The 27019-nt window shown below is 38.7% G+C and overlaps 1 protein-coding gene across 1 annotated transcript in view; it reads left to right on the top strand.

Moving 5' to 3' along the window:
• Positions 1 to 26656, top strand: part of FANCM (DEAD/DEAH box RNA helicase family protein) — a 250892-nt gene extending 224236 nt beyond the window's left edge. The window contains exons 22-25 of the mRNA XM_089814251.1: positions 23259 to 24845; positions 24969 to 25020; positions 25174 to 25335; positions 25505 to 26656. Coding sequence (XP_089670377.1) covers positions 23259 to 24845; positions 24969 to 25020; positions 25174 to 25335; positions 25505 to 26120 — 2417 coding nt within the window. The 3' untranslated portion in view covers positions 26121 to 26656. The remainder of the gene's footprint in view (positions 1 to 23258; positions 24846 to 24968; positions 25021 to 25173; positions 25336 to 25504) is intronic.
• The last annotated feature ends 363 nt before the right edge of the window (positions 26657 to 27019 follow it).

Genomic DNA, 27019 nt, shown 5'->3' with positions numbered 1-27019 from the left:
ATATTATTAGGCTCCAATAGTCTTGCAAATTACAAAAATTAATTGAGTGCAAAGAAATATATTTAGAATATTTTTAAAACATAAGAATAGTCTATAACAATTAAATTTGACCCCAAATAGAAATTCTCGGTCTAATGTTTCAATACTCTACCATATAAAAATTTCGAGCATGAGAATTAGGCCCATAAAGATTAGTAACATAATGTCTCCTTTGCCAAAAAGTAGTTGGGACCACAAATTATAAAATGCTTTGGAATAATAAGCCCGATTAAGTTATTAATCTTTGGTCAATAATCATGCTAAAATAAATCACTACTCTTTAGGATTGTGAATTGATCACATGAAATCTTTGCACAAAGTTCAGAACTTGCCCTTTCCTGTAAGTTTCCATAGTAACCACAATTAGAAAATCTTCATGCACCCATACGATGTGAATATATCCTAGTCAAGTAAATTTCATAGATGGCAAGATTAATATGAATTAGTCTTATTATATTATCTAGCACCACGACAAGCCAATATTGAAGGAGCTTTCAAGAAGAAAAATTTATTAGGTCCTATAGAAGCATTCCACTTCAGATGGTGTTATCCTCCAACACCACTACATTCTTCCACAACAAAATAAATATTAGCTTCAGAATATGCGACAAATGCTTTCAACGCTGAGAATAATAAAATAATAACAAGGCCCAATGCATTTTAATCTTCAACTTCATCATATGCACACAGTTCTTCAAACACATATCCCTCTAAATACTCAATGGCATTAAGTATCGATACCAAAACAAAAAACTAGGTATATGTTGTAATATTTGCAAGTGCAAACCCAGAAATAGACTTTGTAATTCGAAATGATTGTTTTCCTCCTTCGAGACAAATCCTTTCTTTGTAGCAGCAAGAAGGTCCAGTTTTCACAGATTCACACTTGAAGATAGAATATGATTGCAAGAATCATTGGCTCGACACTCTTAGATGGTAATAAACCCCAAGCTTTGAAGCTTTAAGTAGATGACCTTGGATTTCCTTTCACATGATGAGCATATGATGTTACACACGGAAGGCAGTTCATTCAACCACAATAGATTGATATTGACTATAGTTTCTCGTAGAAATATATAATCGCTCAACAATATTACCTTGAAATAATAGTCCTCGACCTTTATTTTTTCCAAATTATTTCAGTCTCTTATTTATTCAGCTCAATGAAGTATTCTGCAAATATGTGACGTAGAATAAAAGTAATCCTTTACTCACCGACAAAATACATCAAATGTGAAAATACCTTCTTACTCTTAATTTCTTTTATTTATGTTACTCAGTGAGCTTCACAGGTTGGCACAAAAACCAATTCTGATAACACTAAATTCCCAATGGATATTCTTTCCCCAAATTCTCTCAAATAAATTTTAGAAGTATAAATAGATAAATTCATGCAATAGATTCCAAACGCTCCTTGCAGCCGCAAGAAGCTACAATTTTCACAGATTCATGCTTGAAGATGGAATATGACTGCAAGAATCAGTGGGTTGACAGTCTTAGACAATAATAAACCCCAAACTTTGAAGCTTTAAATAAGACCACCTTGGATTTCCTTTCACGCGGTGAGCATAAGATGTGACACATGGAAGGCAACTCATTTAACAACAATAGATTGATATTGACTATATTTTCTTGCATAAATTTATAATCACTCAACAATGTTATCTGGAAATAATATTCCTTGACCCTTATTTTTCGCAAAATGTATCAGCCTCCTCTTATTTATTTGACTCAATGAAGTATTTTGCAAATATGCGATGCAAAACAAAAATAATCCTTTATTCACTGAAACAATACATCAAGTGTAAAAATACTTTCTTACTCAATTTCTTTAATTTATGTCATAGTTCAAAATCCCATTCTTTGGGCAAGGCAAAAATAAGTTGTCGACAAATATTGAAGATAAATCTGTATCCTCTTGATAAAATATTGGGAATTTTAAAAATGACTTAAATTAATTAGGAATGCATTTTTTTTGCAAAATTCAATAAGGAGATGCATCTAATGAGTTAGCAAATGTATAAACAAACCAAACAAGCTGATCTAGATACATGTAAATGCAATATGTAACAAAATTGCATCCTCATGTGGAATGTTGATGGCTAGCAACCATAGTTAGAGACACTTAACTTCGAAGCAAACTAAAAACAGAAAATTGTCTTTGTAAGGAGATAAGCAATTACAAATGTCAAGTACGATATGAAACTAGTCCACATCTTCCTCTTCCCCTTTCGAGAAGCTCTAGTAAAAACTAGTCTACGTCAAATCCACCTACAATTGATCTACAAGGCTGCCAAAGACTTTCTCTCCACTGAAGCCCTTCTCTTCTCCTCCAAACCCTCAAAATTGCAAAATAAACAATGACTGAGCAAGTCATTGGGCATCCAAGTTTTACTAGTGGCACCCTTGAGAAATAGTTAAGTTATTGCAAGAAGTTTGCGATTGGCCAACTTCTACAATAAATGTAAGGTCTTCTCGGCATTAATTTCTCGAGAAAAAACTTTTACAAAAGTTCTCGCGAGAAGAAGAGATATTTGCCACTTCTCAGAGAGATTTTAATCTATGATTTATGTTACTAATTGAGCTTCACAGGTTGACACAAAAACCAACTCTGATAACACTAATATTCCCAATGGATATTTTTTCCCCAAATACTCTCAAATAAAATTTAGAAGCATAAATCGATAAATTCATGCAATAGAATCCAGATTATCCAACATAAATACCCAAGTACTCAAATGAAATATAATCTTAGGAATGTTATTGCATGTGAATCTCCAGTGGTACAATAACCAAATCCAAGCGTAAGCACATACAACTTCAATCAGATTTGATAATACGAAATAAAGGTTTTAAGCAAAAGTGAGATACTCAAATAAAAATATAATCTTAGGTGTTATAGCATTACAATCTTCAGCTCTGAAATAACCAAATCCAACCGTTAAGACATACAACATCAATCAGATTGGATAATATGAAATAAAGGTTTTAAGCAAAAGTGAGATACCCATATGATATCTCTAGTAGATAATGAGTTTCCATATATTGCCTCCAAGCTAGAGGATTTCTGTCATGAAACTGGTTGAAAGATAAGTTTCCGAATTCTCCAAGAGAAGCCATTAACATATAATCCAAGCATGCTCCAATTAATCTGGCATTCTTCTTTTAAATCCCAATGCATTGGCTATTCAACTTCCCTTTGCTTATCTCTTGTCTTCTTCCTTTTTTGTCCCCTTTTTCAAAATTAAAATATCTTTAAATTAAATCTCATTAAGCTCCAAATAAGTCATTTTAATATGTTATGAAGCTGTCATTTAATTTTCTAATGTCACCAAGAAGGACATCAAGAATTCCCTAGTATTTTTAGTACTTTTAATATATTAGACTTATTTATCCATTGGGTTTCTCCTTTTTATAATTTAGTTTTCATTTATAAATGTTTTATTGTCCCCTCTATTTCACACACACACACACACACGCACACACACACACAATGTTTTTTTTAAGCCTTTGTTTGTGTCCTTATTTTCATTCTTTCTTCCTTTTTAGTTCTATACTTAGTTTTCACTTTCTCTTGTTTTTTCATTAATTTATATTCTCTCTCTTTCTATTAATTGTTTTATAACTATTCTTTTCTAATTTTCTTATATTTATTCTTATTTGCTTATTAAAAATTTCTTTCATATATAGATTTTTATTTTATTTCTTTATTCCTCTCTCTTTTTTATCTTTCTCTTGTTTATATATTTCTTTGCTTCTTTGATATTAATTTATGTTTTTCCTTTTCTTGTTTTATTTCTTTTATATTGTTTTGCTCAAATATTTGTATATTGTTGGGACATTTTGTCTTCCATTTTTATTCTAATTTTTAAAATATTTTTGGTAGTTTGTTTATTCATTAATATTTTCGTTCTTTTTTATATTTTTATTTATTTGTTGCTTTGTATCTTCACTTACAGTTTGTTTTTATATTCCACTTAATTTTGTTTTAATTTTCTTTGATGGGTATGCATTTAATTGGTTGTTTCTTATTTCTTTTTGTTCTTGTTTCTTGGGGTGTTTTTATTTCCTTTTACCTTTTTAATAATTTTTTGATTTATTCTTATTTTCTTTTCTTTAATTTTTAGGTCTTGGGTTTTCTCCTTTTTCTTTTTCTAGCTTTTTTAATATATATTGATTTGGAATTGACTTCTTGGTTTGCATTATTCTCCCTTTCTTCTCCTTTTCCTTTTTGGATTGTTGTCTGGAACTAATTCACTTTTCTTTTCTTGTTCTCTCTTGCATCGTGATGATCTAGTGTGGTCCGAGACATTGATGGAAAATCTTCCACTCAATCAACTCCAGAAGCATTTGTTCGATACTAAGGGATTGTGGAAATTTGATAGATCTTAATGTCTCTTAAGCTGAATAGGTTAAAAGGCTGCCAAAACTTTAACGTAACTTGTTGAAATGACTCTCAAGATGATTTAAAGCTATATGAGATTCTGTGATAAGTTGGCAAATTTTGGCATAATTGCTCACTCTAAGTATATTGCAAATATAACACACATTTTCAAGCCTACTTGTTTGTCATGTCCCCTCTTTAGTGTAATGTCCCCAATTTTTAATGTAATAATTTAATTAAATTAATTAATTAATTGATCCTATAATTTAAATAATATAAAATGAGGACCTTTAATTAATTAATATTGGGCCCAAATTAATATTTGTACTTGTGGTTCCGATTGATTTAATATATCTCGGACCTATTTTTATTTTTGTTTTCATTGGTAAGTGTTGCCGTCGGCTATCTTTGTACACCCTTCGAAAGGTTTTTCCTGATGGGTATTTAAGTACGGCTTGTAGGTAGTCGTAGGTATGCATTTTGGATTATTTCTTTGTATTGCAAATTCTCGTTGAGATTCTCCGTTGTTCGCAGTTTCAGAAGTGAAAGATCTTCCCTACTTCGCTTGTTCGATTTTGGTGAGATTTAATCCTCACCCAATTCCGTTGCATGTAATACTTTGCTCGGATCTGGCAAATTGAAGCACCATCTTTTGGCAATTATTAATTCAAGGATTATTGGTGTTCAATTCGTCGTTTGGCTTTATTTCATGAATTCAAATCTTTAAGTTTTTGTTGCATGATTGAATCCACCTTCTATCAGTACACCATCCGCTACCCTTGGTTTGGTGCAACATGCATTGCATCTGTCCGTGTTGTAGAATTGCCATTAAGTACGGCCACCTCTGCTTGTGCTACAACATTACCATACTGTACTGCAACATTTCCATACCGTACAACTTTCTAGGCTACCGTACGGCCAATGAACACCACCATTTGTACTCCATTTCAAGCTATCGTACAACCCACCCCAAATAGTCCGTACACCACTTGTTCACTCCATTCAGCTATACTATACAACCATTAGGTAATTGGCCATGAAGAACATGGGACCAACGGGTAACTAGCCATCATGCACACGGGACCGACAGGTACTTGCCCATCAAGCACACAGGACCAACAAATAACTGGTAAACAGGCACATAGGAACAATAGGCCCATCAGACACACGGGACCAACGGGTAACTAGCCATTAGGCACACGTACTAACGGGTAACTGGCTATCAGGCACACGAGACCAACAAGTAACTGCTATTAGGCACACAGGACGAACGAAACATTACAATGGTATTAGAGCTGATGATTCTACTAGCCTGTTGGGAGAATGGAGAGCTTTGACTTGGATGACACTATGGCTCAATTTCCAACCGATTAGAGAGCACATTTGTTAGTCGAATACTCCAAGAATACTTTTGCGTGCCAACCATTGGATGGACAAGTGCAGGATGACAGATATAAGGTGGTTGGCGATATCATTTACCACAAAGATAGAATCTATTTGGCACCCGAATCGAAGATGAAGGAATGGATTTTGAAGGAGGATACCAGCACAAATATTGTCAAACCAATACCTAATGATCATCTCGAGGAGATTTTGGGTTCTATCAGTGGCCCACCAAATGAGAAGGTTCTATCAATGGTTGTTCAACTTCTCGGAGATGCTATGGACGATTCCTTGCCAAAGCAACCACAGTTGGTTGAATATGGAGTCTACCCTTCAATGTTGCCTAAATTGTGCATGACTGCAATTTTTTTGTGTGAAGTGCTTCCTCATAAAAATAATAGAATCTACAAGTGTTGTGAAGTTCCTGAGGAGATCAATGATTACATGAAAACTATGGATCTAAACATCAATGTGTTTAATGATTGTCACCTTGGGATCCTGGTGATTTGGATATAACAATGTTCATATCAGAGTGGCGTAGCGGAGCCTGAATGGCGGTCTACTCATCTCAATTGAATTTGTGATCCTAAAGAAGCATGGAGTTTTCAGTAGATATAGGAATTTGCATCCATGCATGGTTTGGGATCTTGGAATTTGCGTATTGCTTGAGGACAAATAAACTTTGGCCGGTAAGGATTTGTAATCTCCCCAATTTTAAATGTAATAATTTAATTTAATTAATTAATTAACTGGTCCTAGAATTTAAATAATATAATATAAGGACCTTTAATTAATTAATATGGGGCCCAAGTTAATATTTGTATTTGTGGTTTTGATTGATTTAATATATCTTGGACCTATTTTTATTTTAGTTTTTATTGGTAACTGTTGCCGTCGGCTATCTTTGTACACCCTTGGAAAGGTTTTCCTTGATGGGTATTTAAGCACAGTTTGTAGGTAGTTGTAGGTATGCATTTTGGATTATTTCTTTGTACTATGAATTCCTGTTGGGATTCTCTATTGTTCGCCATTTTGGAAGTGAAAGATCTTCCTTGCTTGGCTTGTTTGATTTTGGTGGGATTTAAGCCTCACCCTATTCCATTGCATGTAATACTTTGCTCGGATCTAACAAATCGGGGCACCATCTTTTGGCAATTAATAATTGAAGGATTATTTATGTTCAATCTCTTGTTTGGCTTTATTTCATGAATTTGAATTTGTTAAGTTTTTGTTGCATGATTGAATCCACCTTCTATCGGTATACCATCCCCTACCCTTGGTTTGGCGCAACACACAGTGCATCTGTCCGTGCTACAACATTACCATTCCATACGACCATCTCTGCCCGTGCTACAACATTAGCATACTGTACTGCAACATATCCACACCATACGGCTTTCCAGGCTACCATATGGCCAATCAACACCACTATTCGTACTCCATTCCAAGCTACCATACGGCCCACCCCAAACAGTCTGTACATCATTGTTCACTCTTTTTAGCTATATTGTACGACCATCAGGCACATGGGACCAATGGGTACTTGCCCATTAGGCACACATGACCAACGGGTAAGTAGCCATTAGGCACACGGGACCAACGGGTAACTGGCCATCAGGCACACGAGACCAACACATAACTAGCCATTAGGCACAAAGGACCAATGGGTACCTCTACATCAGGCACACGGGAACAACGGGTAACTAGCTATCAGGCACACGGGACCAACGGGTAACTGGCCATCAGGCACACGGGACCAACGGGTACCTGCCCATTAGGCACGCAGGACCAACGGTTAACTGGCCATCAGGCACATGTGACCAACGGGTAACTAGCTATTAGGCACACGGGACCAACGGGTAATTCCTATCAGGCACACAGGACGAACAAAACATTACATTTAGTCTGACTAGCAGAGTTATGTGAGTTAGCCTATCATGGGGGTCTTGTAGGCTAGCAGTTGTGGATAGAGACTCATACAAAATTTTCAGTGACCGGGCTTGACTTTACAGGTAGTTGGGAGGCAGTTGGGTGCAGTTCCTGTATTTTAGGGGGCACCCCTAAATTTTAGGAGGATGTAGCATTTTCCAATGTGAGGTTTCACGAGACCATTCCATGGTTTTAGTTTTAGGATGACAGGGTGTGTTCCCTAGTTTCTAGGAGCATCCCTAGATTATAGGGAAGGGATTGCTAGTTGACCCATTTCGTCCGGTATCAGTCACAAACAAGTGACATCGTTAGTTTCACGTTTATTTGGTTGGTTTGGGCTTTCAGAGGAAAGATGAGAATATTTAAATATTTCCTAAGTTTGCATTTAAATAATTTATAATAAGGCTATTTATATAGCCATTCTAGAGCAATAAGGGGAATGTGGCTTCATTTGGTCAGATGTGCCCTTGTGTTATAGCTCATTGGAAAGGTCTTGAATTATTATAAACTATTTTCACTATCTGAAGACTTTTTGGCACTTTGAGTTATGACATTTTAATAATGTAATGTTTTTCCTATAGCCTAGACACCTTTGTTTGGGAAAATGTTATTTTATTATAAAGTGCAAAGTGGAATTCTCATTTAGGGTTCGATTTGCACTTGGGAGGAGTTATAAGGAGACGAAGACCTAATTGTTGAGCGTCTTTTGACATTTGAAACTTGTGAGAATGGAAATTGCTCTAGTGGAGCGATTCAGAGGCTTCAGATGAAAACTCTAAGTCTGCAGTGTTGGGATGCAACCCTCAACAATGATTTGGTGATTCGGTATTGGAGTTGGAAAGTACTATTCTCTGTGGCAAGGATCAACATTCTTCATAGCACCATTTATTAGAAGGAAACATCACATTCAGCGAGGCGGCCAGCTATTCCAGCTTGTGCAATTCTTCCAGAGGCAACTTAGGCTTGTATTGTGGATTGCACCTTATTAGAAGCCACGTTTTGCAGTTTGGAGATCATACAAGGGTTTGTGATTGCAAGCTCTCCATCTTTTGTGATTGTAAAACCTTTCTATAGCTAGCATTAGGTTCATTGTAGACATCAACAAATCCATTTGATATATTTATTTCTTTGACTGCAAAAATATGAATATTATGCCTGGTACGATTTGAATCATTTCTAAATTGTCAAGTGTTTCCAATATATGAATGCTTGTCATCATTCTTAGTTCAAAGTTACTTGTTATTTGTCATTTACTTGCATATATCTTAAAAAAAAACACTTTAAAACTTGAAAACAAGAAAAAACCAAAAAGAAATTAGAATTCTAAAAAGTCTATTTAGAGGTACAAAACTCTGGTCAAAGTCTTGAATTTTGAAACAAACATCAATTTCCAAGGTCACCGAGATTGGGGATCTTTCAATGGTATCAGAGCTTTGATCTTGCCAGCTTGTGAGTCTTATTGACACTCTACGCATCTCGGTAGAGCTGAGATAAACAAATTTTACACACACAGGAGAGCTCAATTCGAGTAAGTTTGGAATTTAACAAGAAACTATTATGGTAGATGAACAGAGAGATGCCAGACAAAACCAAATGGAGGAGGAAGAGAGGGAGATGATGCGAACTCTCATGACTACACAACCCATGATACTTCAGGCCTTGGAAAGGTTATAGGGTACCTTGGAACGGATGGAGTTGGATAGACATGGAAGCAGGCATTAGAGACAGGGGCGAAGCAGATCAATTTCTGTTGCAAGAAGTCACCATAGTCATAGATCCTACACATCAGTTGCGAGCTCCCATCATTTCAACAGACAGGCACGCCTTCATACACCACTTAGGGATAGACCCCTACTTTCGTAGTTTGTACTGGGCGAGCAATTGGCATAGGTAGAGCCACTCGAAGTGGGATTCCAGTATTCACTTATGGCATCCACATATGAGTAAATAGCCCTACCTTCAGAGGTTATGGATAGTTTTCCTCTTCCTTAAAAGTGCACAGCAGAGAGATGCTGCCAAGTTTAGAGGAGACAGGGGCCATAGCCCACAATAGAATAATGACCTCGGTAGAGTTACTGGGAAGATCACATTGGCTACATATGATGGTACTAGTGGTACGAGTGCATGAGCTTGGGTGCACAAGTTGTACATATATCTATCTTTGAGGCCCATGCCTGAGTGATGCTATTCAATTTGTGGTTTTGCATTTAGATGGGGTTGCCTATGAATGGTGGCACCATGGATTGGTCACCCAGGATCATGGCATGGTTCACTCCTATGCAGAGTTCACTGAGCGCCTCATTACCCAGTTTGACTGTAAGGACACGAAACTCTGTTATAGGGAGTTGGCGCATCTTAGACAGACTGGACACACGGAGGCGTATGTTAATGAGTTCCAAAGTATTGCAATTATGGTACTTGATATGCCTTAGGGGCATAGTGTGATGTTATTTATTGAGATATTGCAGGATAGGCTTAAGGGTTTGGAACATGCTTTGGAGTCAACCACTCTTAAGGACACCATGGATGTGACATTGGGACTAGACACCACCCCTACTTATTAGACAAATAAGAAGCCATTCAAGGATTTTCGGCCTCCATAGAAGGCCAACATGTCATGTCCCCACTCTAGCTCAGGCTAACAGAGACATGTGAGTCAGCTTATTATGGGGTCTTGTAGGCTGACAGGGTTGGATAAAGACCCAGTATGGTTATTCAGTGTTGGGGACTTGGTTTTCTGGTGGGTATTCATCAGTTGGGTGACGTTCCTTGTTTTTAGGAGGCAGTTCCTACATTTATGGGGTTCATTCCTACTTTTTAGGAGGTATGATCATGCCCAGGGCTGGGTTTCCATGAGATGACCCTTTGGGTTCAGTTTCAGAGGGATAGGGCTTGTTTCCTAAATTTTAGGAGCATCCCTAGATTTTAGGGGTGAGACTGCCAGTGGATCCTTGATTTCCGACTTCAGTCACTGACAGGTGACAGGATGATTTTATGGTTTGTGATGTCAGTTTGGCAGTTTATGGCTTTTTGGGTTATATTTTTAATATTTCCTACGTTAGCATTTAATATTTAAATAAGGCTAAGTTAATAGCCATTTTGGAGTAATAAGGGAATTTTGGCCTCATCTGGATGCGTATCCCATGTTATGATAGCTCGTTGGAAAGGTCTTGAAATTCTCTAAATCTTCCTCTTTGGTCTCAGGGCAATTCGGTGAGCGGATTTATTACTATGGTGGAAAAGGTCATTTTCTAGTGACATGGTCACTTTAAAATAAGATTTAATTCATTTTTATAGCCAACGCCAATTGGGGGTCACTTTAGGGTTCGAATTTCTTTGCAAGGGGTTATAAGGAGATGGGCGCCATTTCTCATGATTATGCATATTTGTCAAACACTTCTTTTTAGATTTGCTCTGCTTGAGCGATTTGCATTCTGGGACGCAAACCCCAGGGTAATTGTTGGCTGGGACGTAACCCTCAGCAGCATTGGGTATTGGTTTGTCAGTAGTTTCAACAGTATTCAGGAGGAAGGTAGACGCCACTTCAGCTTGGGCCTACAGTTTGTTTTGTTGGGCATGTTCTTTGGTGTATGGGATGTGAATTCTAGCAGCCGTACACTGCCATTTCTTGCAGCCATACTTGCAGTCGTACTCTGTCATTTGCAGCACTTGGATACATAGAAAAATCGGTTACTTAGCAGCAGAATCTTGCATCTTATCAGCTCGTTTTCATCAGCCAGTTGTGGCGTCATTGTTAGAGGAAATGTACTGGATCTTTTATTTGGCTCTTTATTTCAGAGATCTGCTTGGTATGATTTGTATCAACTCTGACTTTACTGCATATTGTTATTTATTTTCAGACTCTTTTCTTGCCATTTGTTACTTCTCATTTCTATGCGGAATAATCATCAAAAACACAAAAACAAACTCTTTTGCATTTCCATCTAGTTCTACAAGAAAACATTAATAAACAGGAAAAAACAAAAATAAAATAAATCTATAGCAGATTTGCAGCAGAGATCCATCAGGGATCTTTCAGTGGTATCAGAGCTTACATCTTGCCAGCCTGTAGGGTTTGTGAGAAATTGTTACAACAGATTTTGGCATCTGGGTATTGGATAAAAGTTTTTGATAAATCATTTTAGCATCTGGGTAGTCACTAGTTGGTGGATTGAATACAAATCTATGCATCCTGGTGGAGAAACACACAGATTCTACGAGCGCAGGAGAAACCAGTGGTAAGCAGAGGCCGCCAGAGACGCACAGATGCCAGCTATGGGTGAGGCACAGGGTGCTGCTAGCGACGGCATGCCTACAGAGGCAGAAGAAAGAGAGATGGTGCGGACCCTATTCACTACTCAGCCTAGGATCGCTCAGGCTCTAGACAGGTTACAGGATACCTTGGAGTGTTTGGAGATGGGTGGACACAGAGGCAGGCAAAGTAGATCAGTTTCAGTGGCTGGTAGTCAGCGCAGCCATCAGTCCCATTCTTTAGTTGGGAGCTCCCTTCATTCCAGTAGGAGGCATCGCCATCGTACACCTACTACGAATAGGCCATTGCTTCCCCAATTCATACCATGTGAACGGCCAGCGCAGGCGGAACCACCAGAAGTGGGGTTTCAGGAGTCAGTTTTGACGGCCACAGCTGAGTGGAGAGCTCTACCTCCTGAGGTTAGGGACGTCTTCCCTCTTCCCCAGTATTGTGCACAACGTAGAGATACAACTAGGTTCAGGGGAGATCGTGGTAATAGACTACCACAACAGCAGCAGAATTATGACCTCAATAGAGCTACTGGGAAGATTACATTGGTCCCATATAATGGCTTAGGAGACACTAGTGCACGAGCTTGGGTCCACAAGCTGGACATATACCTTTCATTGAGGCCCATGCCTGAGCGTGAGGCTATTCAGTTTGCTGTGTTGCATTTAGAGGGGATTGCCTATGATTGGTGGCACCATGGATTGGTCACCCAGGATCACGCCTTAGTTCACTCCTATGCTGAGTTCACCGAGCGACTCATTGCACGATTTGACCGTAAGGATACATAACTTTATTACAGGGAGTTGGCTCACCTTAAAGAAACTGGTCATGCAGAAGCCTATATTAATGAGTTCCAGCATATTGCAGTTATGGTACCGGATATGCCCCAGAAACGTAGTGTGATGTTGTTCATTGAGGGTTTGCAGGATAGACTAAAAGGATTGGTACGTGCTTTCCAACCAGCTACTCTTAAGGAGGCTATTGATGTGACATTGAGATTGGATACTGTTCCCACTTCTTATCAGGCAGATAAGAAACCATTTAGAGATTCATGACCTGCACAGAAGGCCAATACGACACAGAACAAAGGAGGGACCTCATCTAAAACTCCTTGGATGAATCAGGAGACGAGCAATGAATTGAGGAGGAAAAAGTTGTGTTTTTCCTGCAAAGAACCATGGGAACCAGGACACCGTTGCATGGGTAAAGGAAAGGTTCATTTGATTGAGGTGACTTCTGAGTTAAGAGATGAGGAGGTTCTTGATACTGATATTGAGGATAATACAGAGGATGTTGAGCATTTTTCGACACAGTTGGAGTTAGACACCGCTGAGCCTGTGGCATCAGCTAAAGTAGCTATGGCTACCCTGTCCAGTTATCCTAAGTTTCATGCCTTCCGGTTGAAAGGTACACTTAAGGGTAAGCGAATCACCAGTTTGGTAGACACAGGTGCTACGCCTAAGTTTATTGATCAAAAATTAGTTGAGAGGTGTGGCTTACAGTACGAGGAGTTTGGTGGTTTTGGAGTGAAGGTGGCTGATGGTGCCATTTTGGGTTGTACCAAGTGGATTCCACAGCTTAGTATTCAGATGGGAGATTATACTTTGATTGATGACTTCTATGTGCTTCCCATAGAAAATTATGATGTGGTTTTGGGCATGTAGTGGTTACAGGCTATTGGGTGTTACATTATTGATCACCACCGTATGCAGTTAGAGTTTCTTTCTAGTGGACAGAAGGTGATTTTGAGGGCAGCGTCAGATGGTGGACCCAGGGAGGTGACTTCTCGCAAGATGGAGACCATCCTTAGGCATAATGATGTGCTTTGGGCTACACACTGTTTGGTTAAATCCAAAACACCCATATCTCAGGATGGCCGTGTATTTCATGTGGACATTCAGTCAGTGATGGATCGTCACAGTAGAGTGTTTGGTGATATACCTCCTGGAGTGCCACCAGATAGAGGGTTTGAGCATGGTATAGAGTTGGAGGATGGAGCGAAGCCAGTGATTACTACCCCATACCGTCATCCTAGAGCCTATAAGGATGAAATTGAGAAGACTATTCATGAGCTATTGGACATGGGTTTCATTCGACCTAGTTCCAGTCCCTTTGTTTCTTCTATAGTGCTTGTTAAGAAGAAGGATGGGACTCTACGGATGTGTGAGATTATGGAGGGATTGATAGTGGATGATAGATACAGTGTGGTAGATGATATTATCTACTATAAAGACAGGGTTTACCTTGTTCCGAGTTCTCAGTTGAAGGAACAAATTTTGCATGCTCTCCATGATATTCCTACAGCCGGACACCCAGGATATGGTAAGACTTACAGGGCGGTACGTGAGAGATTCTCTTGGAAGGGTCTCAAAGATGATGTTTTACACTATGTCCGTGAGTGTATGACTTGTCAGCAGAACAAGTCGGAGCATACCTACCCAACGGGATTATTGCAGCCCTTGCCTATACCGGAACAGAAGTGGACAGGGATCTCCATGGATTTCATTACAAGTCTTCCTCGGGTTCAGGGGAAAGATTGCATCTATGTTGTTGTGGATAGGCTAACGAAGTATGCCCACTTCTTTCCCATTGCATTAGATTTTATAGCATCGCAGGTGGCTGAGTTGTTCTTCAGGGAGGTGTTTAGACTTCATGGTCTTCCCAAGACCATTGTGAGTGATAGGGACAGCAGATTCATGAGTTCCTTCTGGCAGGAACTTTTTACACTAGCCGGTACTTTGTTAACACCTAGTACTAGTTACCACCCTAAAATGGATGGGCAGACAGAAATAGTTAACAAATGGGTTGAGGGATATTTGCGTAACTGTGTTAGGGCAGCAAAAAGCATGGGTGCGTTGGCTGCATTTGGGCGAGTATTGTTATAATACTACGCATCATATGTCCATTGGCATGACGCCTTTCAAAGCTCTCTATGGATATGAGGCATTATTTTTCACTGATTTGGCATTTGGTGACAGTAGAGTTCCCTTGGCTCAGGATTGATTACAAGAGAACCAGGATGTCATGAGATCTCTTAGGGAGAATTTGCAGCAGGCCCAAAATCAGCAAAAGATGTACGCTGATAGGCACAGGATTGAGAGGGCATTTGAGGTGGATGATATGGTCTTTCTGCGTTTACAACCATATCGGCAGAGCACCCTAAAAATGGGGGGAGCTGAGAAGCTCAAACCACGTTTCTATGGTCCATACAGGATACTCAGGCGAGTGGGAGAGGTTGCATATGAGGTTGAGTTACCACATGGCAGCAAAGTTCATAATGTATTTCATGTATCTTGCCTGAAAAAGGCCCTTGGACATCATATTATAGTTTCACCCGAATTACCTCCTATGGATGAGGAAGGTAAATTGATTTTGGATCCTGATGAGATTCTTGAGGTGAGGGAACGACGGTTGAGAAGCCGGGTGATTCGAGAGCATTTGGTTCGATCGAAAGATCTTCCCATAGAGGATGCCACCTGGGAGGGTGAGAGCATTTTACAGCATCGTGCATTACAGTTGCTTGTGGGCAAGCATCTCCGAGAGGGGAGGACTGTCATGTCCCCACTCTAGCTCAGTCTAACAGAGACATGTGAGTCAGCTTATTATGGGGTCTTGTAGGCTGACAGGGTTGGATAGAGACCCAGTATGGTTATTCAGTGTTGGGGACTTGGTTTTCTGGTGGGTATTGATCAGTTGGGTGATGTTCCTTGTTTTTAGGAGGCAGTTCCTACATTTATGGGGTTCGTTCCTACTTTTTACGAGGTATGATCATGCCCAGGGCTGGGTTTCCATGAGATGACCCTTTGGGTTCAGTTTCAGAGGGATAGGGCTTGTTTCCTAAATTTTAGGAGCATCCCTAGATTTTAGGGATGAGACTGCCAGTGGATCCTTGATTTCCGACTTCAGTCACAGATAGGTGACAGGATGATTTTATGGTTTGTGATGTCAGTTTGGCAGTTTATGGCTTTTTGGGTTATATTTTTAGCCATTTTGGAGTAATAAGGGAATTTTGGCCTCATCTGGATGCGTATCCCATGTTATGATAGCTCGTTGGAAAGGTCTTGAAATTCTCTAAATCTTCCTCTTTGGTCTCAGGGCAATTCGGTGAGCGGATTTATTACTATGGTGGAAAAGGTCATTTTCTAGTGACATGGTCACTTTAAAATAAGATTTAATTCATTTTTATAGCCAACGCCAATTGGGGGTCACTTTAGGGTTCGAATTTCTTTGCAAGGGGTTATAAGGAGATGGGCGCCATTTCTCATGATTATGCATATTTTTCAAACACTTCTTTTTAGATTTGCTCTGCTTGAGCGATTTGCATTCTGGGACGCAAACCCCAGGGTAATTGCTGGCTGGGACGTAACCCTCAGCAGCATTGGGTATTGGTTTGTCAGTAGTTTCAACAGTATTCAGGAGGAAGGTAGACGCCACGTCAGCTTGGGCCTACAGTTTGTTTTGTTGGGCATGTTCTTTGGCGTATGGGAGGTGAATTCTAGCAGCCGTACACTGCCATTTCTTGCAGCCGTACTTGCAGTCGTACTCTGTCATTTGCAGCACTTGGATACATAGAAAAATCGGTTACTGAGCAGCAGAATCTTGCATCTTATCAGTCCGTTTTCATTAGCCAGTTGTGGCGTCATTGTTAGAGGAAATGTACTGGATCTTTTATTTGGCTCTTTAATTTAGAGATTTGCCTGGTGCGATTTGTATCAACTTTGACTTTATTGCATATTGTTATTTATTTTCAGACTCTTTTCTTGCCATTTGTTACTTCTCATTTCTATGTGGAATAATCATCAAAAACACAAAAACAAACAAACTCTTCTGCATTTCCGTCTAGTTCTACAAGAAAACATTAATAAACAGGAAAAAACAAAAATAAAATAAATCTACAGCAGAGATCCAGCAAGGATCTTTCACAACACTTCCCAAGGTAGAGGTGGACCATCACCTCTACCTCCTAGGATGGACTAGGAGACAAGGAATGATTTGAGAAGGAGAAAGCTATTCTTCTCCTGTAAGGAGCCATGGGTGTCGCCTTGGTAAACGAAAACCTCATTTGACGAAGGTGACATCTGAGATGGGAGACGAGGAGATTCCTGAAATTGAGGATAGTTTGGAGGAGATTAAGCAGGAGCATCCACATTTGGAGTTAGACACTTGTGAGCCCTTGGCATCAGTTGAAGTGACTATGGCTACTCTATCTAGTCATCCCATATTACACGCGTTTCATTTGAAAGGAACACTTTAGGGCAAGCGGATTATGAGCTTGGTAGACACAGACGCCAGGCACAATTTTATTGATAAGAAGCTAGTGGATAGGCATGGCTTGTAGTATGAGGTGTTTGTTGGTTTTGGGGTGAAGGTTGCAGATGGCGTAGTATTGTGCTGTACTAGGAGGATTCCTTAGCTTAGCATTTAATGGGGGATTATAGCTTGAGAGATGATTTATATGTACTCCCACTAGAGGATTATGATATGGTTTTAGGCATGCAGTGGTTACAAGGTATTGGACTGTACATTATTGACGACCGCTGTATGCAGTTAGAGTTCCTTTCTAGAGGGAAGAAGACTATCTTGAGGTTAACATTAGATGGTCGACCTAGGGAGTTGTCTTCTCACAAGTTGGAGACTAGCATTAGACATGATGATGCTATTTGGGTTATACACATTGTTATGTGAAGCCTAAGACACCTACACCTCACGATGGTAGGGCATTTCATGTTGATATACAATTAGTGATGGATCGACATGGTCAAGTGTTTGGTGATATACCCTTGGGTATACCTCCTAATAGAGGATTTGAGCATGGATAGACATGGAGGATTGAGCTAAGTCAATAATCACCACTCCATATCATCATCCTAGAGCATACAAGGATAAGATTAAGAAGTCCATTCATGAGTTGTTAGACATGGGGTTCATTCGCCCTAGCTCCAGTCCTTTTGCTTCTGTGGTACTAGTTAAGAAGGATGAGACTCTATGGATGTGTATAGATTATAGGACCTTGAACAAGGAGATGATTCCCATTCCATGCATTGATGAGTTGTTGGATGAACTTCATGGAGCTATCTACTTCTCTAATATTGATCTTCATTCAGGCTATCATCAAATACACACGCGGGATGAGGATGTACATAAGACTGCATTTCGTTGTCACGATGAGCATTATGAGTTCTTGGTGATGCCTTTTGGTCTTACAAATGCACCGGCCATCTTCCAATTTGTGTTTGAACCATATCTTCAAGAAGTAGTTGAGGAAATCGGTTCTAGTGTTTTTTGATGGTATCTTGATTTATATTTGTACTTGGGAGGATCATCTTAGACACATAGAGGAGGTACTTAGCATCACAGAGAGTGAGTCTCTATTTGCTAAGCTATCCAAATGTGAGTTTGGACTCAGCGAGATTTTATATTTGGGCCATGTAATCAGTACTAATGGAATGAAGGTGCATGAGGAGAAAATCCAGGCAATTTGGGATTGGCCCTATCCCAAGAATATCACTGAGTTACATGGATTCCTTAGTTTATGTACATATTATTGGAGGTTCGTGAGGAGATTCTCTTAGTAAGAAACACCTTTGATAGATCTCACGAAGAAGGAACCCTTCATATGGACAGAGCAGGCACAAAGGAGTCTTTGATAGACTCAAGGAGTTTATGAACACATGTTTGGTTTTAGCACTTCTGATTTATCATAGCCTTTTGTTCTTGAGTGTGATACTTCAGGTAAGGGCATAGGGGTTGTTTTGATGCAGAACAAACATCCTATTGCCTACGAGAGTAGGAAATTGCGTGATAATGAGAAGTTGTATTCTACTTATGATAATGAAATGTTGGCTATTATGCATGCATTAGTAAAATTCAGACAATATCTTGTTAGCAACAAATTCGTCGTAAGAACTTATCACAATAGTCTAGAATATTCTCTTGATCAAAAAGAGTTCAATGATCGTCAACAAAAGTGGGTAAGCAAGATTTAAGCCTATAATTTTAACATAGAATTTATTAAGGGGAAGAGGAATACTATGGCTGATGCACTTTCTAGGAAACCATTACTTGCTGCCCTATGTTCATTGAGTGAGATTTCAGCAGATTGGAAGGCTCAATTTTTAATTGAGTATTTCAAAAATCAGCATGCTTGTGAGATCATGGATGGATTGGTACAAGATAATAAATATAGGGTGATCGATGGTGTCATTTACTAAAAAAACAGAGTCTATTGTGTTCCTGAATCATAGTTAAGGGGACAGATTTCGCATGCCCTCCATGATACTCTTACAGTAGGGCACCTTGGTTATGGCAAGAGATATAGAGCGGTACAGGAGAGATTCTCTTGGAAGGGTGTCAAAGATGATGTCTTACGCTTTGTTCGTGAATGCATGACTTGCCAGCAGAATAATATAGAGCATACTTTCCCAGCTGTTACGTTGCAGCCCTTGCCTATACCGAAACAAAAGTGGACGATACTTTCTATGGACTTCATTACAGGTCTTCCTTGAGTGTAGGGGAAGGATTGTATTTACATTGTAGTGGACAAGTTGACTAAATATGCTCACTTCTTTCTGATTGCAATTATTTTCACATCATTCCAGGTAGCTGAGCTATTCTTCAGGGAGGTGTTTAGACTCCATGGTCTCCCTAAGACCATAGTTAGTGACAGAGATAGCAGATTCTTGAGTTCCTTTTGGAAGGAACTTTTAAGGCTCGTGGGCATAGAGTTGACACCTAGTACCAACTACTATGCTCAAACAGAGATAGTTAATAAGTAGATTGAGGGGTATCTGCGTAACTATGTGTCGGGGCAGCCGAATGCATGGATGCGTTGGTGGTATCTGGGCGAGTATTGTTATAATACTACGTGCATGTCCATTGATATGTCTCCTTTCAGAGCTCTTTATGGTTACGATGCATTATCTTTTGTTGATCTGGCTTTGAGTGACAACAAAGTTCCTTTGGCATGGGATTGGTTACAGGAGAACTAGGATATCATGAATTCTAACAGGGAGAACTTACAACATGCACAGAATCAGTAGAAGATGTACGCTGATCGGCATAGGACCGAGCGGGTATTTGAGGTGGATGACATGGTTTTTCTACGCTTACAACCCTACTGACAAAGCACCCTTAAAGGGGGGGAGTTGAGAAGCTCAAGCCTTGCTTTTATGGACTTACAGAGTTCTCAGGCGAGTTGGAGAGGTTGCTTATGAGGTTGAGTTACTGCGTGATAGTAGGATTCATAATGTGTTCCATGTATCATGCCTACAGAAAGCATTGGGGCAGCATATTATAGCATCACCCAATTTATCTCCCTTGGATAAGGAAGCTAAGTTGACTTTGGTTCTTGAGGAGATTCTTGAGGTGAGGGAACAATGATTGAGAAGTAGGGTGGTTCGGGAATATTAGGTACGTTGGAGAGGTCTACCCATAGAGGATACAACTTGGGAGGGTGAATCCATTTTGTAGCACCTAGCATTGCAATTTCTTATGGGCAAGCATCTCCGAGAAGGGAGGACTGTCATGTCTCCTCTCTAGTTTGACTAGCACAGTTATGTGAATTAGCCTATCATAGGGGTCTCGTAGGCTAGCAGTTGTGGATAGAAACTCTTACAGGATATTCAATGATCGGGCTTGACTTTACAGGTAGTTGGGAGCCAGTTGGGTGCAGTTCCTTGATTTTAGGGGGTATCCTATAGTTTCAGAAGATGTAGCAGTTTCCAGATGTGAGGTTCCACGGGACCATTCCATGGCTTCAGTTTTAGGATTCCATGGCTTCAGTTTTAGGATGATAGGGTGTGTTCCTTAGTTTCTAGGAGCATCCCTAGATTATAGAGAAGGGATTGCCAGTTGACCCATCTCGTCCGGTATCAGTCACAGAAATGTGACATGGTCAGTTTCACGTTTATTTGGTTGGTTTGGGCTTTTAGAGGAAAAATAGGAATATTTAAATATTTCCTAAGTTAGCATTTAAATAATTTATAATAAGGCTATTTATATAGCCATTTCAATGTAATAAGGGGAATATGGCTTCATTTGGTTAGGTGTGCCCTTGTGTTATAGCTTGTTGGAAAGGTCTTGAATTATTATAAACTATTTTCATTATCCGGAGACGTTTTGGCGCTTTGAGTTATGACATTTTAATAAAGTAATGTGTTTTGTAGAGCTTGGACATATTTATTTGGGATGATGTTATTTTATTATAAAGTGTAAAGTGTAAGTCTCATTTAGGGTTCGATTTGCACTTGGGAGGAGTTATAAGGAGATGAAGACCTAATTGTTGAGCATCTTTTGACATTTGAAACTTGTGAGAATGAAAATTGCTCTAGTGGAGCGATTTAGAGGCTTGAGACGAAAACCCTAAGTTTGGAGTGTTGAGACGCAAACTTCAAAAAGGATTTGGTGATTTAGTATTGGAGTTGGAAAGTACTATTCTCCGTGGCAAGGATTGGCATTCTTCATAGCACCATTTATTAGAAGGAAACATCATATTCAGCTATGCAGCTGCCTATTCTAGCTTAGTCATTTCTTCCCGAGGCAGCTCAGGCCATTATTGTGGGCACCATACCTTATTAGCAGCCATGTTTTACAATTTGGAGATCATACAGGGGTTTGTGACAGCAATCTGTCCATCTTTTGTGATTGTAAAACCCTTCTACAGCTAACATCAAGTTCATTGTAGACAGAAACAAATCCATTTGATATATTTATTTCTTTGACTGCAAAACCTGAATACTATGCTTGGTACGATTTGAATCATTTCCAGATTGTTAAGTGTTTTCAATAAATGAATGCTGCTCATCATTCTTAGTTTGAAATTATTTGTTATTTGTCATTTACTTGCATATATCTTAAAAAAAAAACACCTAAAAATGAGAAAACGAGAAAAAACCAAAAAGAAATCAGGATTCTATAAAGTCTATTTAGAGGTACAAAATTTTGGCCAAAGTCTCGAATCTTGAAACAAACATTAATTTCCAAGGTTACCGGGATTGGGGATCTTTCATTGTCTTATATCAGACAAACATTAGTAGCACACTGAAGCCTTGGTATACCCATCATAAAAACTAACATTATGTACAGAATTTGAAGAAAACCTTGTATTTACTGAAGTTATGGTAATAGATTTTGAGGGAAAGGTACAAACTGAATCTTGATTATCACCAACTGCCTAGCGTGCTGTGACAGATGACATGAAAATTCACTGAGGAAGGTGGAGTATCACATAAATTATTGATCAAAAAGATGTTAAAGTGACTGATATGCTGAAATATTCATTCTAGATGTTAGCCTAAAACTTTACTTTCAAGTTTTTGTTCGTCGTTGATGGTTAGAAACAATATTAGCTTGAAATAATTGTCCCTATTTCCGAAAATTTCGAATTTTTGTGTCATGCTCTTAATATGCCTCTTTTGCTTAAGTCATCTGTTCTGCGCAGAAGCACATTAAGGGGATTGACAACAAACTGTCTCATGTAATTATGTATGCATGATTTTTTTCACAAATATGTTTCCATTGAGAAGATGAGAGAAATTAGTTGATATTTTCCTGCTTTATTTTTCCAGGCTGCTACTTTCTTAAAAGTAAATTATTGGTATTTGCTTTGGTTGCCAGGAAGGCCTTTTGTTAGCAGTATGATCTTTGTTTGATGTTAAATTAAGAATTTAAATTAGTAATTAAATCTCTGGAAGTGGGAAGACCATGAGGAGAATAGGGGAGCCCAGAGACATTGATCTGGCTAGATTGACGCTAAGAAAATCATGGAGTAAGTGTGGCGAAATTCCATGGCAACTTTTTAGACCCTTTCATGTGCATAAATAATTGGCTTGAGGTTTGAAGTGATATTTTATAAAAAATTTTAACTCTTGATATTCCATTTTTTCCATGTAATACAAATAATGTACTTTACTTGAAACAAGACTTTCCAAAAGCAACATGGTTTGAATTGTGTAATGATTCTGTAAAGTTTTCACATTGTATGGCGTTGATTTTCATCATATTATCTGTATTTCTTGCAAATAAATGTCCAAACAGTGACCACATGGATACTCTAGAACCATCTAGATTAACATTGAATTTTCCGTAGGTCTATTTCATTTCATAGAACAAAGATGTTTTATTAATGTTATTCACTATGTTTTAAAGCACATTTACTTGTTTTTACCTTCCACAATTGGACAAGCTCAATGTAGGGTTTTATATTCTACTGAAAGAGAATATTTCATATAGAAATAGTCTTTTATCTGGTACATTTTCTTTCAGGAGAGAGAGTTGGTGGCCCAGTGCATCCTCATACAGCTCCTGAACATCTGCACTTTCACCCTTGCAGTCCATCACCATGCTCCAAAAATGCAGTAGCTAATTCACAAGGAATTTTAGAAGAAATGGATGCATCTGCTGGTCAATTATGGGTAAAGCACAAATCAACATCCAGTGAAGTTCCAATGCACAGGAACTTAGAAGTAGCACTGCAAGATACAGTTTCAGAAAGAACTTTTCAAGAAGTAAATGCTTCTGGTGTTCATATTTGTCAAGGAGATGAAGCATTACGACCACAGAAATCCTCATCTAGTGAAGTTCCTAATACACAATTTTTGTCAACACAGAATAAGAAATTGATGTCAAATGTCTCAAGTTATAGTCTTACCTCTTTGCATTGTCCTCTTTACAGAACTGGTTTTATATCAGTGAGTCCCAGTGGGAGAGTCATAATTTTGTCTCCACCAACTCTTCCTCTTTTAAATAAGCCTTTAAGTTTTGCTTCATTCCTGAGTCGAAATATCCCTACAAAGCCATCATCTGGGCAGCCACTTTCTTCTCCCATGATGGTAGATCTTCCAGAACAAATTGAAGTCAATGAAAGCCCTAGTTTCTCAATAGAAGAGAAAGCTTCTTGGAAAGCGTTGCAGTTCAACACTCGCTTGAATCTTATAATGACAATTAATTCGCCTGAAAAGGTGAAGGCTAGTGCTTCTGACAATAATCTTGTTAAAATGATTGATTCTATTCAACAGATCAAGGCCAGTGTGCCACCTAGTTGTCAGAGAATAAAGACTTCTGATGCAGTAGATGGAGAACCTCAAACTCCACCTTGCACTAGTAAATTATGGGGAGCTCCTGAAGAGATGGTGCTTGCAACACCTGACAGCTGTTATTCAAAATCTCCATATGATTTCAAGGAAAACATTTTACCACCTGTTAAAACTGCTAATGCAAGTTGCAGTGACTTCAGCCCTTACTTGACAGCTCTGGCTGAGAAGGGTATGGTTCCTGAGTCTCCCATTCTTGCATTCAGCAAGGATAACCATGTGACAACAAATTCTCTGCAGCAACCAGTATCTGATTCTGTGAAGGAAAACTCTAATTCTCTTTCCTTTAGAATAGTAGCATCTTTGGGGGAAGAACCAATCACATCTTTGCACAAGAAGGGAAACACGGACAACACTATTGCTATTGGTAGAGAAGTCTGTACAAGTCCTGAAGACAGTAAATTTTCTGTGCCTGCTCATGTTTTCCCATCGATTTTCATGAAGGGCAACATGAATACTTTGCATGATAGTGCAGAACAGTTGAATCTTGAGTGTCTCAAAATTTCAGAATCCAGTGCCATGAAAGGACAGTCTACACCACTGGTTAACTGTAAAAGTAGTAGTTGTAGTGAAGATTGGAATCTGAGTAGTGCTGATGCAAAATCAGTTAAAAAGCCGCAAAAATTTAAACGCTTATGCAAGTACAAAGAGCACAGTGAGGCTCAAATTTCTGCATGTCCATCTGAGGTTTCTCCCGTAAGAAATAAGAAACTCAATATTACCAGTGGTGTGGTATCCTGGAACCCAAAACATTCCAAAGGTTTTTACTTGTTTTTTAATTGGCTTATTTATTTACCATTTTCTACTGCCTGGAATTCATTTGAAGTTGATGATTCTATTATTGGTTTTCTTAAACTACAACTTTTTAGTTTGTATATTTCAGGTAATCAACATTCAAAGATCTCCGTCCAGGATTTCATTGATGAGGAAGCAGAGTAAGATAATGACTCTGATCTAGTCCCTAGTGTCCAAACACAACTTACAGTTTACTTTCAAGCATGTCTTCTTGACTTCAAGCAGAGAAAATTTCTTTTTATTCACAATTTATGGAACAATAAAGGAACATTAATTGGATAGTTTTTTGGCAGGGTGTCTTCTGATGAAAAGGTATCCACAGATGAGGATGATAACAATGATAGCAATGATGAAGTGTCAGAATCGGACAGCTTTATAGATGACAGATTAGAATTCACAGCAGCACTGCCAACCCAAGCCGAGGGTGGCCAGTTAGATATGATGGCAGTGTACAGGTACTTTTCTTCTACTTGAATGCAAAACAAGCATTGTGTCTTTAGTGTATAAAGGAAGTGTTCCACCTACATTTGATACCTAAGTATGAGTAGTATGTGTTGCATATTTTGAGAGTGGCTAATCAAGGAAACATAATTGAGTTTCAGCTGGCTGTGATTTTGTTGACAGACGGTCATTGTTTACTCAATCACCCGCTGCGTTTTCTCCCTGGGCTCAATTCAATTCTGGGAAGGAAATATCGGATCATTCAGAAATGACTAATGCCTCTGCAGATAATTATGCTGGCTCTGATGTGATATCTATGGAAAACAAACCTTCACCAAGTCAGATGCAGGATGCAGGCATTAAAAACTCCTCCAGTTTGCTGGGTTTTGAAAATGCAGAAGACAAATTAATATTTGATCTCGACGCCTGCTCGAATAAGGAAGAATATAGTAATAGAGCCAGGAAAAGAAAGTTTAGTCTTCAAAAAGTTGATCCTACAGAAAAGTTGAATGAACTATATAATCAAACATCATCTACTGCAGTCAGAAATTTGAGAGAAGATTTTACTATGTCCGCAGAGCAAAATGCAGCCAGGGAGCCAATTATTCGCACTTTTGATGATGATATTTTTGAGGGTCTTGACCTTGATGCCCTTGAGGCAGAAGCTGCTGAAATTTCACGTTCTAGATCAAATACGAATCCTGTGGCAGATGATTCCTGTTTGCACAATATTGATACTCCAGATGTAATCACTGTCGAAGGCAACAACTGTTCACCATCATTTGACCTTGGCATATAAGTATGGCTTATACGTCATTTCCAATTTCGGAAGGGCAGCTGTGAATTATGTGTTCATCTGTATTTATGAAGCTTTTTATTTTAGACATTGACAATCATTCAAAGTTGTAAGTTATTTATATAGAAATAATTGTGTTAAGCTCTGAGTATGTTGGACCTTTTGTAAGAGTATGTGTAGAGTATCAAGAATGAATGCCATCTTTTGACAGTTGATGGAAATCTTCAAATGAGTTGCATATTTCTCCGTAGTCTGGAACTTCGTATTCTCTGTGGCTAACATGACTTATTTTTTGCACATGCCAATCTTGCTTATGTAAATACGGTTTACATCATGTATTATATACTTCTTTATCTTAAAATTACAGTTCTTAGAAGCGTTGGGGATTCATCATGGATAAATTAGTTGGGAAGCATCAAGGAATTTGAGACTGCAGCATGCAGAACGTGATGTAGTCATCTTTGATTATCAGTCTTCCATTGTTACATCCAAACCAAAAGTTCTGAGAATAGACAAATGAAATGGAAAATGTTTAAGCATGTGCCGCATAATGAGTACATGAAGTATCTCTAAAGATATTTCTTTCTGCATCTTATCTTGTATATATAAATGCAGTGTAGCGTTTTTCTCTTTCATACACTTTAATGGGAACCCTTGTCACATAACTAGATCTATTAAAAAGTTGAATGCAAATTAGGTTAGGTAGACATTAAAATGGCTAGAAACATGTTTTTAGAATCAGGGGATGATAGAATCCTTCCTTTATGAAAGGGATGTAAACAGGTTTGGTTTGCTTAGTTTTGTTGGTTGAAACTGTTAGGATTAAGGTGCCATTTACCTTGCACGACTTCAACAATATTGGAAAGTTTATAAAAATACTTAGGATGTTGTAAGGAAAATAG

Source organism: Cupressus sempervirens, chromosome 2, assembly GCF_028749045.1.
Source record: "Cupressus sempervirens isolate cs-2001-9-10 chromosome 2, ASM2874904v1, whole genome shotgun sequence".
Classification (NCBI taxonomy): domain Eukaryota; kingdom Viridiplantae; phylum Streptophyta; class Pinopsida; order Cupressales; family Cupressaceae; genus Cupressus; species Cupressus sempervirens.
Note: the sequence above shows the minus strand (reverse complement) of the source record. Positions and strands in the feature narration are given on the sequence as shown.